Genomic DNA, 17,067 nt, shown 5'->3' with positions numbered 1-17,067 from the left:
TTAAGTCAATTCGTTGGTGCCTAAATCGAGTTTGAAATTTCAGCATTTTGTAATGTTTCATATTTCAAGACAAATGTTTTATTGTTTGCTGTGCGTTTTTGTGTGCTCAGTTTCTTGTGTGTTTTTGTGTGTTCAGTTTCTGTTTGTTCAGTTTGCTGCGTGTTTGTGTGTTCAGTTTGCTGTGGGTTTTTGTGTGCTCAGTTTGCTGTGTGTTTTTGTGTGCTCAGTTTGCTGTGTGTTTTTGTGTGCTCAGTTTGCTGTGTGTTTTTGTGCTCAGTTTGCTGTGTGGCCGTGAGGAAGTGTGTGAACCGCAGCCAGGTTCCACCCCCCAGCACCCAGGACGCAGCACTAAACTCCAGCCAGGTGTGTGCTAACTCGAGAGCTGAGAATCATAGACATATACGGAGCATACAACAGGTTAGACTACACATCTAATGAGCAATATTAGATCTAAAGAGAGGGTATTTGACTTCCATGGGGACATTAAAGAGGGGGTATTTTACTTCTATGGGGTATTAACTGTAACACATAACATATTTAGAGCACCATGTTACCTTTTATTGTTTTGAAAATGCTATATTCGCCCAAGTTTCACTTTTCACAACACAATCAGTGTGCATCCCACTAATGAAACTGCTGCACATCACATCAGGTTTGTCAAGTTGCTGTGTACAGTTTCCTATCATGTTTTTGTATATTTATGGAAAATCGTGATATGGGAGCATGGATGACAGGTAAGCTTGTGGGCGGAGCCTTGTACAGGCTCATACTGTTAACCATAAGGAGGGCTCGAATAGGGCCCAGGAGAGATCACTAAAATAGTTAAACATGCATGGATGACATCTAAAACCTCTTCAGGCATGTTTTTGATGAGGGAACAACATTATAACATGATAGAAAGCTAAAAAAAAAAAAAAAAAAAGGTGATTTTGCATAATACCCCCTCTTTAAAGACCCAACAGTAAACAAAGTGAGCTTGACTTATGAATGCCACACTACAGAACTACTGGGACTGTGTCATGTCTCCTCTTCACTAACACATATAAAAAAACATACAAAATAGATTTGAATCAGAAGAAGCTTTATTGTTATTGTCAGTGAAAATACTTCAGTACATTGACTCACATCCCGAGTTTTACAGTTAAGTGTACTTCACAGACTCCAGGACTCCATGACCTGCATAACCCTGACTCATTCAGTACTTTACATTTTTAGCTTATCTGACCAGAACTGAAGAAGCGGCTTGGCTGAGCAGCGAAACGTCTTCACTACTACAACTTTTTGTCCAGATTACGGATTTTATATTTTTTACCATTTACCATGTTAGAAAGAGCAGCCCACTGAACTGCATGGTCACTACTGGTACATACATTTATCATTTTATAGCGGAATTATTTTGAATATTACTATTATTATTATTATGTAGTATTCAGCATCTTCAAATCTCCACTGGTCCAGGGCCCTTTGGGGGATGCTCCAGAAGTATGGTCCGGTGTCCTTTGATTGACAGGTGGTTTGATGCAGTGTCTGCAGTGATGCAGTCGCTGTATTGAGTATTGTGGAGAAGAAGAAGCTGAGTCCACAGGTGCTGCTCCCACGACCAGGCCCCAAACAAGCGAAAGAAATGGATGGAAATCTCCACTGGTTTAACATTGGACTAAATTAAAGTTTGTTCATGGGTCATCCCAATTCTTGGGAGGGGCTTTAAACCAAATGCTTGGTCCTCTTGCTGCATAACATATATAACTCCATTCTACTTCTGCGGGCCCTGGGTGGGCTCTTGGGGCAGTGGGAGCTGGAGCGCCAAAAACTTTATCAGGGATATAATGAACATATCACCTGCCAGGCTCCTGCCTGAATTCCTGGGGCAGGGAACTCCACGGGCACAGTATCAGGGCATTCGATTCTCTGCATTAACTCCACCAGGTCCTCTATTTGGTGTTTGGCTGTGTGCAGCATCTGACCAGCCACTATTTAATCTGTGGAAGCAAATACGTGTGAGTACAACAAGATCTGTGCTTTACTAAAGAAATGAAGAATACTGAACTTTAGTAAAAACACCAATTTACATTTTAATTTGAGCTTCCGGTCTCTTTGGCGTTGCTGGGTGGATTCAGTGACACACAGACATTAGAAAAACAAACTTAGATTTTACAAAAGAATTAAGGATACTGAACCTTTTTAAAAACAGTGAACGCACTTTTTCCTTTTGTAATCAGAGTGGGAAGGCGAGATGCCCTCCAGAGCTCCTCTGGGGTGCGACTGTCCGCTCTGAGGCTGGAGCCCATCCCTTGCCGGGGTGGAGTCTGTTCTGGACCAGGGGGACTTGGGCTGTTCTGAGGGCTCCATGGGGGCACTGTCCTCAGCTCCACTGGAGTGCGGCTGTCTGCCCTGAAGCTGGACCCCATCCCTCTCCGGGGTGGCTGTCTGCACAGAGGCTGTGCATGTCTGAGCGTCTCTCACATGTCAGTGGTCATTGGGGTAAGGGTGGAGAGCCTTCTAAGCCCATCTTCAACAGCACCTCGTGCTCTCTGCAGGGAGAGCAGATAGTTAGTCCGCCTCTGGACTTAATCCATGTGAGCCTTCTGCTCATTCTGGAATCCAATGCTACTGTGTAGAAAAACAGCAATGATCACTGTCTACTGTTCCAAGTCCTTTTTTCGAGCGTATATTTACAGCTTTGTGCTAAAAAATGTATTAAAAATGAGCTTGTCCTTGCTCCAGTGGCCACTGCCAATTTCAGGTACTATGTGACATCACACAAGGCCAATCCCTTTAGTCTTCGAGACTCTGCCCTTCCTCCTCCCTCACTCTCCCCTTTAGTACCCTAGACCCTGCCCCCGTCTCCCTCATTCTCCCCTTTAGTCCTCCAGATCCTGCCCAGTTTAGAAGCTCTATTTGAAATGTGGTTGTGGGCGGAGTTCAGTTCCACTTTAATGTGCAATGGAGCTCAACAGTGCTGCCCATTTCGCCAAGTCCACTCTGGTTCCAATGAACTCATTTAAAACACAGATTTGTTTAAATGTTTTAACATAACCAAGGCCAAACTAGAAAAATGTGTGTAAAATGTACTAATTTTGTGTTGAATTTTATGAATTGAAAACAAAGGTAGAGGATTCCTTTGTAGAACTCTACTTCCTGTATTTTCAACTTTTGTGAACTTTTCTTCACAAACTGACACTGACCTCAAACTATGGTGAATATTTACCACAGATACTCTCCCACCAAACCGACTCATATGCTCATTTCTGTTTCATGAGGAGGTTAAATAAATGCACTTTTTTTTTACTCATTCAAATAATGTATTATTTTAATGTGACCAAAGGTGTGTAGGGCTCAGTTACATTTACTTGAGTAACTTTTTAAAGAAATTGTAGTTTTCAGAGTACTTTTCAGCATACTTTTACTCCTCCTTGAGTACAATTTATATTGAAGTAACAGTACTCTCACTTGAGTAAAAGTTGAGCTTCCCACTACTTTCTTACTCTTACTTGAGTCATTTCTTGCACCACTACTTGGTACTTCTACTTGTGTAATATTATTTTGAATGATGATGCTAGTCCTGTGTCTATTTCATCTCCAGGTTTCTTCAGAGGCTCTCCCTGGTCACACATCTCCTCTCTGGGACTCAGAGTGCCTCCTGCAGGACGAGGACATAAACCGCCTTCGGGCTGTGGTCTTCAGAGACGTAGTAAGTGTCCACAACAGCAGAACCACCAGCCTCCTCAGCCTCTCCATCCCCTCCTCTTCGTCACCTCTCCCTGGTCTTCTCCTGTAGGACGACAGTAAACAGGCCCAATTCTTGGCCCTGGCTGTGGTCTACTTCCTGTCTGTCCTCATGGTGTCCAAGTACCGGGAAATCCTGGAGCCGCGACGAGAAACGGACAGGAACAGCAGCCAACTGGGGCTCAGCAGACAGGAAGTCAAGTCTCACGCTAACTCAGGTGGACCTAATTCACGAAATAGTCCCCTGATATGTTTATGTTTTCAATATTATTATTATTATTATTATTTAGACTTTGTATTGTTTACCTCGGCATCTTCTCACTTGTCATATTTTTCTATCATGATTTCGCTCCATGCCACATCTGACAGTTATTCACGATCCGGCAAAAGTTTGGACACTCGCATTCAATGTTTTATTTTATTTTTATTTTTTATTTTTTTTACTACTTATAAAAGACGATAACATTAAGATCTGCTAACAAACAGCAGCAATTTTAAATTTAATTAATAAGTGCCAAAAAATAGAAATATACACGACCAGTAAAGAGTTTGGACACGCCCTCTCATTCATTTTTTTTTCTTAATTTTTACTACTTTCTACATTTTATATACAAACAGAAAACATCAAATATATGAAGCAAGATATATTGAATTGAACAAAAAAAAAAAAGTTAAAGAGCTATTAAATGTTTTGAGGGTGGCTACTTTGACGTTTTCAATATAAAATGTTTTTTAAACATTTTATATTGAAAACGTCCAGGTCCTGGCTCGATGGCTTCATCAAGCCAGGACCTGCAGCAGGCACTGTGGTGATTTGCAGCCGAGTGTGAAGCGGCTGGGATGAGAATCAGCTCCTCCAAATCTGAGGCCATGGTTCTCGACCGGAAAAAGGTGGTTTGCCCTCTCCGGGTGGGTGGTGAGTCTCTGCCCCAAGTGGAGGAGTTCAAGTATCTCGGGGTCTTGTTCACGAGTGAGGGAAGGATGGAGCGTGAGATTGACAGGCGGATCGGTGCAGCGTCTGCAGTGATGCGGTCGCTGTATCGGTCCCTTGTGGTGAAGAAGGAGCTGAGCCGGAAGGCGAAGCTCTCGATTTACCGGTCAATCTACGTTCCTACCCTCACCTATGGTCATGAGCTCTGGGTAATGACCAAAAGGACAAGGTCGCGGATACAAGCGGCCGAAATGGGTTTCCTCCGCAGAGTGGCTGGGCGCACTCTTAGGGATAGGGTGAGGAGCTCAGTCACACGGGAGGAGCTCGGAGTAGAGCCGCTGCTCCTACACGTTGAGAGGAGCCAGCTGAGGTGGCTCGGGCATCTGCTCAGGATGCCTCCTGGACGCCTCCCTAGGGAGGTGTTCTGGGCATGTCCCACCGGGAGGAGGCCCCGGGGAAGACCCAGGACACGCTGGAGGGACTATGTCTCTCGGCTGGCCTGGGAACGCCTTGGGATCCCACTGGAGGAGCTGGAGGATGTGTCTGGGGTGAAGGAAGTTTGGGAGTCCCTGCTTAGACTGCTGCCCCCGCGACCCAACCCCCGGAAGAAAATGGATGGATGGATGGATGTTTTTAAAAAATCTTACTTTGATTTGATGTCCAAACTACATTAATTTATACTCCCAACCTATAAAAAAGTCTAACTCTGGGGTTGGAACCTTGGCTACCAATCTGCACTTAGAGTACTTACAGTATTGTATTTTAATATTAAGCTGATGCAAATGTTGATCTAAAACTGAAAAAAAAAAGTTTCATTCGTTTTCTGTTCAAACCTGCAGCACTGACAGACCCCGGCACTGCACAGGAACAACCAGAACATTGCATTTACATATTCGTATATGTATACGTATATGTATACATATGTATATACATATACATACAATATTTTTTAACCATTTGAAGTCTGTAAAAAATGATTCTCTGACCCCTCGATTGCAGTACTGTTTGGGCATAACACATTAATTAGAAGAACATTAGCAATAAACATTTGCGGATTCTGGGCATTTCTAAATTATGAACAAATACAAACAAAATATATTTTACACATAAAATTTGTGTTTTTTTTCTAAAATGTTTTTGTTGCATATTTTGTATTTTACATTGCATCAACTTACATATAATTCCAAAACTGTATTTTATATTCACAGTTTGGCTGTACTCACATTTCACCTCACACTTTTTTTTACACCATTTGTACCATTTATTTCATGTTTTTACAGGATTACTTACAGGATTACTAAAACATACATACATACTAAACGTACTAAAACAAAATGCTGAGCTCATGCCTCAACTTAAATATTGATAAAACATCTTCAAAGTTTTTTGGTTTGGTTATTAGCTCTAAATACTCAATATATCCCCTCTGCCCCCCTCTTCTTCTGTAATTATTCGTCCTATTGCAAACTTCCAATTCTACAAATAAAAATGCAGATTTGGGTTCATAGGAGGACCTTTAAGTGTATGTGTTGTGTTTCACAGCAGCAGAATCATGTTTTTGGTCCAGTGGAGTCAGATGCTATTCTGGTCCTCATGTGTCAGAGCGCATTAGACAGGCAATCCACCAAACCCAGAGCACAGAAAGGGACTATAGAAAAGAGCAACACTGTCCTATTCATAAATGTCACGACACAACAGGGGATTTCTCAAGACAGCGCGTGCAGACAATGCGTGCAGACAGCGCGTGCAGACAGCGCGTGCAGACAGCGCGTGCAGACAGCGCGTGCAGACAGCGCGTGCAGACAGCGCGTGCAGACGGCAACTGCAGACAGTGTGAGCATACAGCGACTACAGACACTGTGTGCAGATGGCAACTGCAGACAGTGTGTGCAGACAGCGACTGTAGACAGTGTGTGCAGACGGCAACTCCAGATGGTGAAAACTGGCTCCAGGCGCGGTTTTAATTAATCCCTCACCGGGATATTGTCCTAAACTTGGACCTAATAATAACAACAACAACACCAACATCAATAGTAATAATAATAATAATAATAATAATAACAACAACAACAACAATAATAATATTAATAATAATAATAATAAATTATATAATGTTATATTGCAACCATTTATTCTGTCATGGACATAACAGTAGGACAAAAGTAAAAGAAGAAGAAAGTATCAGGTCAGAAGATCAGTGTGTTTGTGACAGTCCTTAGGTCTAACTGTTTGGACCTAATGAGTTCATGAGGAGAACTGTAGCATTAAACATTTGCAGATTCTGGACATTTCTAAATTACTAACAAATACAAACACAATATATTTCACATTTTACATTTATATATATATATATATATATATATATATATATATATATATATATATATATATATATATATATATATATATATATATATATATATATATATATATATATATATATATATATATATATATTTTTTTTTTTTGTATTTATATTTTGTTTTGTTTTTTTTTATTAACCTTTTTTTTGCGCTGGCACTATTCATCTAACCTGTTTGAAACAACTACTGTTGTTTTACAGCGTGTGAGAGGGAGCTGCCTGGATCCTCTCAGTCCACCCATCACGTACCCCTCCTCCAGCCCTTGGCCCCTGGGAGCAGAGAGGAGCAGGGGCCCAGACTCCTGAATGGGACAGTGCCTTTATGTGACCTCCTCTCCCCTGTCTCCACCTTCTCCTCTCTTTTCTCCCTCTCCCCCCTCTCCTCCGTGTCCCCCATCTCCTCCCTCTCCTCTCAAGGCCCCCCCCCCTCCTCCTTTGTCTCCAGCGTCAGAGGCCCCAGTGTAAAGGAAATCCTCAGGAGCCTGGTGGCGTCCCCTGTGGACGAAGTGGACACAGGACAAGAGCCTCTGTTCTGTACTGAGCATGCTTCAAAGACTACAGCTTCGTTGCCCATGCAGTTCCACTCATTTGACAGGTGAGAATATAGTAGTGTTTTTGGAATAACATTAGATAAGACAGAACATATTTCTGTCATGATCTATTGATATGAGAATAATTATAAAGAATCAGGAAGTGCACTGTTAGAATGATAGTTATTGTTAACTTTACCTAGTGTCGTAACGGTGGGTGTAGGTGTGGACCAAAGGATGCAGATCTCGGGACAGATTTACAGTGTTTTATTTACAAGGTGTGGGATTCAAAGTCAATAGTAATAGTCACAACTGGGGGCAAGGTGCAGGAGGCAGAGCGGGCGGGCGCAGGACGGGACAAGGTAGGACAGACCAGAACCGGAGCGGGAGCAGAGATAGCCAGAACCGGGACAAGATGGAACCAGGAACAGGACCAGGAGAGACCGAGCAGGAATAATCCAACAGGTGAGAGCCAAGGCGGAGGACGGCAGACGAGCCGGGAACCCAGACAGGAGGCAAAGACAAAGGGTGAACTTTACCGGAGCTGGCGCGCAGAGGCAGGAGCAGAAACAAGCGGGAGAACAGGCATGTTTACACGCGGACGATCTGGCTCCGAGTGTATTCTGCCGAGCCCTCAAATACTCGGCAGCAGGTGACGGTGATTGCGGTGATGCGCTCCAGGTACGGCAGGATTCAGAGTCAGGGACTCCTCCCAGCTCCAGGCAGACAAGTAGGGGAGGGGGAGAGGACACAGGAGGACAGGAAAAACAGGCATCGTGACACCTAGATAGTAAAACTTGGCCCTAGTATTTGAAAATTGTGAAACGTGCTTATAAACTCACTGTGGTGAATAATTAGGATGCTCAGAATGCATAAGGTAAGTGAGGAAGATGAGGCGGGGGGTCTCTGTGAGTGGGGGTCTCTTGGACATGGAGGGGGTCTCTGTGAGTGGGGGACTCTTGGACAAGGTGGGGTTCTCTGTGAGTGGGGGACTCTTGGATGTGGCGGGGGTCTCTGTGGGTGGGGGTCTCTTGGGTGTTGATGACAGATTACCCAGACGCCACACTCTGTCTCCCCGTCGTCCTCAGCCCTCAACCCCCTAATGGAACCTGGCAGCTCCAATCAAACGCCCCGTCCGCCCTAGTCTTTTTGATGGTTTTCGCACAAAATGTCCGCCTCCTGCTCCCACTTTGATTTTGTGTGTCTAATTGTTTGCTCGCTGCGATGAATGAACTGGCATCGCAGACAGCCCCTCAGATTGTGATCCGGGCGAGTCCTGATCAAGACTGACAACATCAAAACAGCAAATGGAGTAGGCTCAAAGTGCAGGGGACAAGGGAGCGTCAGGGAGCTATTGGACCGGAGATTGGGTTGAAATTCAAAAATAGTAGTTATTTCAAGGTGTTTGCACATTTGTCATGTTTAGCCTTGTTGTCATATCAACGGCAAAAGTGTCAGAGCGGATTAATGGAGAGACTTACATACTTATATGAGCTTTTAGTCCTGTTATGAATAAGAAGTTCCCATATCACAATGCTGTTTCCTTAAAGAGGGGGTATTTTACGTCTATAGGGTATTAAAGAGGGGGTATTTTACATCTGTGGGGTATTAAAGAAGGGGTAGTTTACTTCTATGGGGTATTAACTGTAACACATAGCAGATTTAGATCACCATATTGCCTTATTGTTTTGAAAATGCTATATTCACCCAAAATAACATATTAACAACGTTTTATAATAATCAGCATGCCCACTAATGAAACTTCTGCACATCACATCAGGTTTGTGAAGTTGTAATGTATTGTTTTGTATAATTTTTTTGTATATATATGGGGAATTATCATGTGGGAGCATGGGTGACGTAGGCTTGTGGGTGGAGCTCTGACCAGGGATGGATGTTATAAGGGAAGAAAGTTATAACATGGTAGAAAGCTCCAAAAAGTCTATTTTGCAAAATACTAACAATACATATTTTTAAACAGTGCCATTAGCAGAGCAAATTTCTTCCTTCTGCTCCAAACCTCATGTTTTTACTGATGACTGGCTGTAGACTTCGCCATTAAAAAGATCTCAGCTGATCATTAGCAGTTAGAAATGACTGCTATCTATAATCTATAACCCTAATATTGCATAAATCAATTGTATTCTGTGTTACAAATCCATAAAATCCCACATAATAAGGTGCCCTCCCTCTTTTCCTCTCAACTCTCTAAAACCCTTCCTAAATACTAATTGTGTTTTATTAAATTAGCTCTCTGTCTGTGTAGTACAGCTGTGTTAGATTATACCCCTCCTCTCCATAGCACTTGTAAAGGGACTATTTCTTCTGCAGCTCTGGTCCCCCATAGCCCCTCACCACATTGATATTCAAGCCCAGATTAATCCCTGCTTTATCTGCACCACTCAATTAAGACTATTAAGAATTTATGTAAGCTGGTGTGTACATGAGCCCTGAGGATTCAAGAGGATTTATGAGGACTCGTGAGGACTCGTGAAGACTTGTGAAAACTTGTGAGGACTCTTGAGGACCGGGGCTGTGCCTTAATCATACACCAGAGCTGTGTTTGCTCAGTGCTGTGTGGAGAGCACAGGGGGAGAACAGATGTGTATATACTTAGTATTGTGTGTGTGTGTGTGTGTTTGTGTTTGTGTGCGTGCGGGGGTGTGTGTGTATAATCAGTGTGTTGTGAGTGTGTGTGTACTCAGTGTTGTGTGTATACTCTGTTGTGAGTATGTATACTCAGTGTTGTGTGTGTCTGTATACTCAGTCTTGTGTGTGTGTATACTCTCTTGTGTGTGTATACTCAGTGTAGTGAGTGTGTATACTCAGTGTCGTGTGTGTGTGTACTCAGTGTTGTGTGTGTGTATACTCAGTGTTGTGTGTATTTATACTCAGTGTTGTGAGTGTGTATACTCAGTGTTGTGAGTGTGTGTACTCAGTGTTGTGTGTGTATACTGTGTGTGTGTGTATATAGTGCTGTGTGGACTTAGGGGGATACAGATGGCTGTATACACTAATGAGGAATTGTATTAGTACTCTGCAAAGTGTGTGTGTATATTGTGTATGTATATATGTTGAATTACTACCATAAACTGTATATAGAAATGGACGTAGCATTGGGCGCACTTCTGGCTCCATCGACAAGTTGGCTCCAAATCATAAAATGTTTGTATTAACCCGCTCTACACAATCCTGGTATTATTTCGCTATTGTTTCCATAAATCAAGATATGAACATTAATAAAAGGCAAATCAGTCGCCTTCTTTCCCCGAAGTCACTTCCACTAGCGTTAGCAACAAGTTGGACTGACAGTGTTGCTCAGCGCCCACTCCCTGCTAATTCAGTGGTGCGGGCTAAAAGGGGCATTACCTTCAACGATCTCACTACAAATTGGCTTTTTGGTTGCTATGATACTCCCAGTCGGAATTCCAAATATGGAACTTGGCTCCCAATTGGCCCCTATAAATACTAGCCACGATGAGCTTAATTTGACTGGAGCAGAACACTATGGGTGATTGGGTGATGTCACACTCACTTCTCCTCTTTACAGTGTATTGTTACTACTAGTCTATGCAACATGGAACATTCTCCATGGAGATAGATATGTTTTATGCCAGTGGTCCCCAACCTTTTTATCACCGCGGACCGGCCAACGCTTGAAAATTTCACCGCGGACCTATAGTTTTACCCACAGGTGTCAGAATCACTGTAAGTTTGTCTGCTGAGCATTTATACACTTTGGGGCGCAGATTGGCATTAGCTAATGCTAATGATTACACATGATACACATTTGACCCACAATAGCAGAATAAACCACGCTTACCGATCAGGAACAGCATCCAGTCCTTCAAAACATAAGGTCCTCTGCTCCTGACTCCACCATGAGATCTTCACTCGGTTCCATGAACCGCTCCGGGTCCGAGATGCCTCTAGTTTAACTTGTACAAACATCCACAGTGTCCTCGGTCGCGTACTTCCTTTGTTTTGTCCGTTTCGTCATGTTTAAAAAGCAAAAGTGCTGCAAAACAGTGCGTAAAATTACGCAATTATGCGCGCGGGCCATCGGAACGCTAAGTGGTTAAGTTGTCGGCGCTCAAGTGACAGAAATATAACCGAGAGAATCCGGACATTTTTCAAAATAAAAGATTTTTCAAAATAAACGATTGTTCAGACTCAGATAATAAATACAACAGAAATAATTAATTATTTCTTGGATGGCCCGCAGCCCGGTACCAATTGATCCACGGACCGGTACCGGTCCGCGGCCCGGTGGTTGGGGACCACTGTTTTATGCTATACTGTGTTATAATATGCTATAATATAACCAATGGAACAACATTTCCATGAAAACAAGCAGGAGGAGGCCCTACTTCAGCCCAATAAGAGGTCACTCACAGTAAGGAAGGTTTTCCATGCAAAACCAAAATGAAATACGTGATTTTTATTTCGCTAAAAGCTACATACTGTGACTTTAATTACTGCCATTTAACACAAAAAGAGTTTTTTTTTTCCTTCAAAGTCTGAATTATTTTTCAAATCACAGTCTTTCACTGACGGGACTGTGACCTCTCTATTAAAAAGTCCCAAATCAAATCTTTATTGAAATTAACTACACAGCTGTAGACATAATGTTGTGTTGTTGTACAATGCATATGGAAATACGTTGGTGTATGAATGTTTGTGAAAGTGGGACAGATGAAACATTAGCACATTAGCACATTACTAGAATCAACATGGACATGACGTTCATTTACATGCACTGGTCTCAACACATTTAAGAAAAATCATGTACATAATGTAGAGGGAAGCACCGATCCAGCATTCTGATACCAATACCGATTTTATAGATTTAAGTATCTGATTTTATGGATTTAAGTATCCCCAATATCACCTGACTGAAAACAGCATTTATATCCACAAATATAAAAGTAAAACTGATCCAAATGTGTTCAGTAGCTGTTATTAATTTCTCCTGTAACGACAGAACAATTTTGTATAAATAAAAGTTCAAAAATTGTGAGACTTTCTGGGCCGAATACGACCAGTAAAAAGTCTTATTACATGGATTCATATGTCCCGTCTTATAAACTGATGTACCAGGATCAGAGCTGTGCCTCCCTGATTATGTAGGAAATACCAGTGCCAGTCCTATGGTGTTTTTGACAAAGTGTGACCAGTGACCAGTGCGTGTTGTCATGTGTCTGTTTAACTGAAGTGTATGTAAATATCACACAAACATAATGTTGTGCAGCCATGATTAAAACTATATAATAATAACTATAATGATAGATGACTGACCCGTGACTGAGGAGCACAACTACACATGTGCTGTTGTTGTGGTGATGGGACCAGTGCTGTGGACCTGATCTCATGACACAGGCCTGGATTATGTCTCCTCCTCCAGGCTGCTTGCAGAGACACACACACACATACACACACGGAGACACACACATGCACACACACACCCACACAGCACGCACACGCATGCACACACACCCCCCCACACACCCATACACAGACACACACACAGGAGACAGCCTCACACATCTCACACAGCCATAGGCCAAACCCCAACCAGATGACCCTGAGGACTGGAAGTAGCAGTGCGCAGTGCATCATCTGAGCTCAGAACCAATCAGAGGACAGGAGAGGATTGAGGGACTGTGTGTGTGGGGTGTGTGTGTGTGTGCGTGTGTGTGTGTGTGCATGTGTCTGTCGGGGTGTTTGTGTGTGTGTATGTGTGTATGTTTTTCTTTAATTTTAGTAACATTTTCTGTAATACAGATATGTGCTTGTGTGTTATACAGGAGTGTGGTGGTGCCGGTAAAGAGACCCTCCTATGGCACCACCAGTCAGGGCTCTGGCCCTGGCTCTGGTTCTGACGCTGGCTCTGACCCTAGCTCTGTGCCTGGCTCTGGCTCTTCTGACCCTGCCTGCAGGCCTTCTGGTGTGAACACTCCACATCTCTTCTGTGGCTCCTCTGTGTCCAAGAGTATCATCAACACCACAGGTTAGAGTTAGACACAATGAGCTACGGTCTGTTAAACCAGCTGTTTTGTGTTTTTGTGTGCTCTACAGTTCAAATCTCTGACACCCGTGGATCATTGTTATAATTTGCACATTTTAAATCACATTACTCATCTAAAACAACTTAAATAAAATAAACCACTCCGATGACTTCCGTGTTAGAAAACTGCGGTGAACAATGGGAGCTGACGTCTCCTTATATTACTTTATATTTTATTTACATCAGTAACTTTCGTATCATGTAATATTATCATTTGAAAATATAATCAAAATGGCAAAGAAGTCAGCCTGTCACTATAACAAATGATTATTTATTAAGTAAATATAGACAATACACGATAAGATTGAAATTAATTTATCCCACTGACACAATAACTCAAGAGCAGATTTAAACCAGAAAATATTCTAAGTCTACAATATTTTTTAAAAACCTGAGCTGTAATAATAATAATAATAAAAAAAAACCCCAGCAGATTAAAACACTTTAGTTGTTAGTTTGCATCTGTATTGAGTTATTAATTCAATCTTCCACAGCTCAAATCTTTTCATACATACAAAAAACAAAAACAAACATATTCTCCGGTAGTGCAAAGAAAATGTACACACAATAAATTGACCCCATATAAATATAATTCCATCTAACATATACTGAATGATAAGAGGATATAGTGATTATTGTGACATCCCTACAAAGAATTTCAGCTGTCCATTATGAACTCTAGGTGATTTGGATGAGATCGTGTGCACACGGTTTGAGCCAAATGAACGTTTACTGTAGAAAATTGATGTGAATAAAGTGGACTCCATTGTTACAGAGGTATTTACAATATTTGGATAAAATGGCAGATCATTTTTAACAAACAAAAATGCTGATTGAATCATTATTTTGCTCACTCACGCTGCATTCCTCTGCATCTCCACTAGATGGCCCGCTTATCCCTTCTAATCTCTGCTGGTGTTGTATGAGGGCTCTTGTTGTGGGGGTCTGCTCACAGTTTAACAGTGGTGTGTGAAACAGAGCTCTCATTGGTGGACCCTGTGTTGTAGTCCAGATGCATCACTTAGATCATGATGGACTTCTGACTGGACAAACTCCTTAAACTCCTCTTGGGCCTGAATCTGTGTAGAATTATTAAAATACAATCCCTTTTGTTATTATTTGGTAAAACTGGTAAAATGTATATATCAAATTGTTATATTATATACAATTATAATCTCCTACCTAGAATATGGGCAACTGTGAAATATGAAATGACTCTATCTTCTGGTCTCTGTTTTTATGTTTTTTCCTCATCACAAACATGCCTGGAGTTGTGTGAATGACACAAAACATAACACCAGGTATGTTTCTGAGGAGGTAACAGCATTATAATATGGCGCTCACAAGAGTCCATTTTGTGTAATATAGGACCTTAAGGTTTAAGGTTCTGACCACTCACAGAGCACAATGTGTTTTGCTCTTATAAACCTTTACCAAACCCTACAAAATCTTGAACAAAGTGTACAGAAGTTAGAGTAGATGCAAACAACACAGGACTTAAATTCTAATGGGAGGACATTTTTAATAAATTGTATATTGATGGTTTTGGATTATTATTAAAGTAAAATAAATATGTTCCAGGTCCCTCTGTAGCAGCCTCTTCCTGCTCTTCCTCTTCCTCCTCCTCCTCCTCCTCCTCCTCCTCGTCCAGTCTGATGAATGGAGGCTCCTCTCAGACCCTGCGGCCCATCCTGGAGGACAGGTACTTTCAGTCTGGATTTGAGTAGGGACGGGACAATAAACAATAATATTGTTTATCGTGATAAAAAGGGTCGACAATAATCGTTGATGAGACATTTTATATAATCGTGATAATCGCCAACAAAGATAATTGCCATTAAATCACCTGAATGCATGAAATTAACGACTTGTCCACAGGGGAGTCGAAAGGGGTGGAGGGGGCAGGCCCTAAGACCCCAGAGTCTTAGGGTCTTAGGGGCCCAGAATTGGAACCTCTTCTTGTTAAGTTGTATTACAGGGAGGCCATGTGAGACTTATTGCCCCGGGCCCCCAAATTTTAGTCGATGGCCCTGCTTATCCATAATATTCTCTGTTTAAGTTATAATTATTCATATCAATAACAACTTTAATCATTATTGTGATATAATTATTCATCGCAATTATTTTGGCCACAATAATCTTCACACATAATTTCAATATTGTTCCATGCCTAAATTTGAGTTATGTTGACAAGATGAAGCTTCATTATGTGGTATACAAAATTCCTCAGCACAGTATTTGACTTGAAATAAAAAAAGTCCAATAGTGAAATATGTCAGAAAGATTTCAAACAAGAAACTCCTTCATGTAAATCCAAGTAACCAAATCCATTTGGTCCAGTTTTATATGAAGCTTTGAAGCTGATGAGCTAAAGATGCCTCAGTGTTGAGTTTTCTGCTTTTCTTACATAATTCTAATCTACACAGTCTTTGGTTGTGATTTGTATGAAATAATAGTAGACTTTATGAATCCTCAGAGCACAGACCCTTCAGACTGGCACGGCCGTGGTCTCACTGGAGTCATTAGAAAGAAGATGAGTTCACGATAGATCAACACTGGGGCTATTTGATACTGTCTTTAAAAATACATTAAACACAATGAGCCAAAGTTCTTTCATTCAGGCTCCTCCTCTTCCCCAGAGCCATCTCCCCTTCCACTCTTGGCTCTGTGTGAACATCTCTTTCTTCTTTCTTCCTCCTCTCTTTACCTTCTCACTCTCCAGTCTCTTTCCACTCCTCTGTCTCCCCCTTTTTCTCCCTCCTCTTGTTTTCTCTATATACTGTTAGCCCCTTCTACTGCCTGCTTCTCTTCTCTCTCATCACTTTCTCCTCTTTCTTTTTCTCTCTCACTCTTTTCTTTCAACTCTCCTGTCTCCCTCCCTTTCTTTCTCTCTATCCCTCCTCTTTCCACTATCCTGTCTCACCCTCTCTTTTTACTCTGCCCCTTCCTCCCTTTCCCTCACTCTCCTCTCATCACCTCTTCCCTCTCTTCTATCTCTCTGTGAATGGAGGAGAGGTGCTGTTGCCATGGCAGCCGTCAGCAGCCACATCAATAGTTAGTCAGTCTCCACTTCATGATCAAGTTAGCTGTTAGCGTGTGCGGCGCTCGCTGGAGCTTAGCTTACATTGTTAGCTTACAGGCCTTTAGTACAGCACAGCAGTCCGCCCGCAGTCCAATCACAGTGTGGAACATTCCACTCCCATGGAAACACCAGGGAGATGACAGAGCCTGTGTTTGGTTTGATCAAACTGAGAAGGCTGGGGACTCCAGACCTCCAGATCTCCTCAGAGCTAAAGGGGAGTAAGCGATACATAGAAAAATGTATAAAGTCACAATGTGCAGGGTTCCCACACATCCTGCAAATTCTAGAAAATGCTTTCCAAACATGAAAATTTAGAAAAAGGGCCAAGGGTTTGTGTTTAGCCTTGAATATTTCTCCCCCTTTGCTTTG

At 42.0% G+C, this 17,067-nt stretch overlaps 1 protein-coding gene across 1 annotated transcript in view; it reads left to right on the top strand.

The window, feature by feature from the left end:
* LOC117379826 (neurobeachin-like) overlaps positions 1 to 17,067 on the top strand; it is a 398,145-nt gene that overhangs the window by 154,777 nt on the left and 226,301 nt on the right. Inside the window, 8 exon segments of the mRNA XM_055226208.1 lie at positions 278 to 363; positions 810 to 858; positions 3,594 to 3,691; positions 3,779 to 3,944; positions 7,221 to 7,343; positions 7,437 to 7,614; positions 13,357 to 13,565; positions 15,213 to 15,318. Of these exon segments, the coding sequence (XP_055082183.1) occupies positions 278 to 363; positions 810 to 858; positions 3,594 to 3,691; positions 3,779 to 3,944; positions 7,221 to 7,343; positions 7,437 to 7,614; positions 13,357 to 13,565; positions 15,213 to 15,318 (1,015 nt within the window).

This window comes from Periophthalmus magnuspinnatus, chromosome 13, assembly GCF_009829125.3.
Source record: "Periophthalmus magnuspinnatus isolate fPerMag1 chromosome 13, fPerMag1.2.pri, whole genome shotgun sequence".
Lineage (NCBI taxonomy): Eukaryota > Metazoa > Chordata > Actinopteri > Gobiiformes > Gobiidae > Periophthalmus > Periophthalmus magnuspinnatus.
The sequence above is the reverse complement of the archived record's forward strand: the minus strand, read 5'-3'. Positions and strand labels throughout refer to the sequence as shown.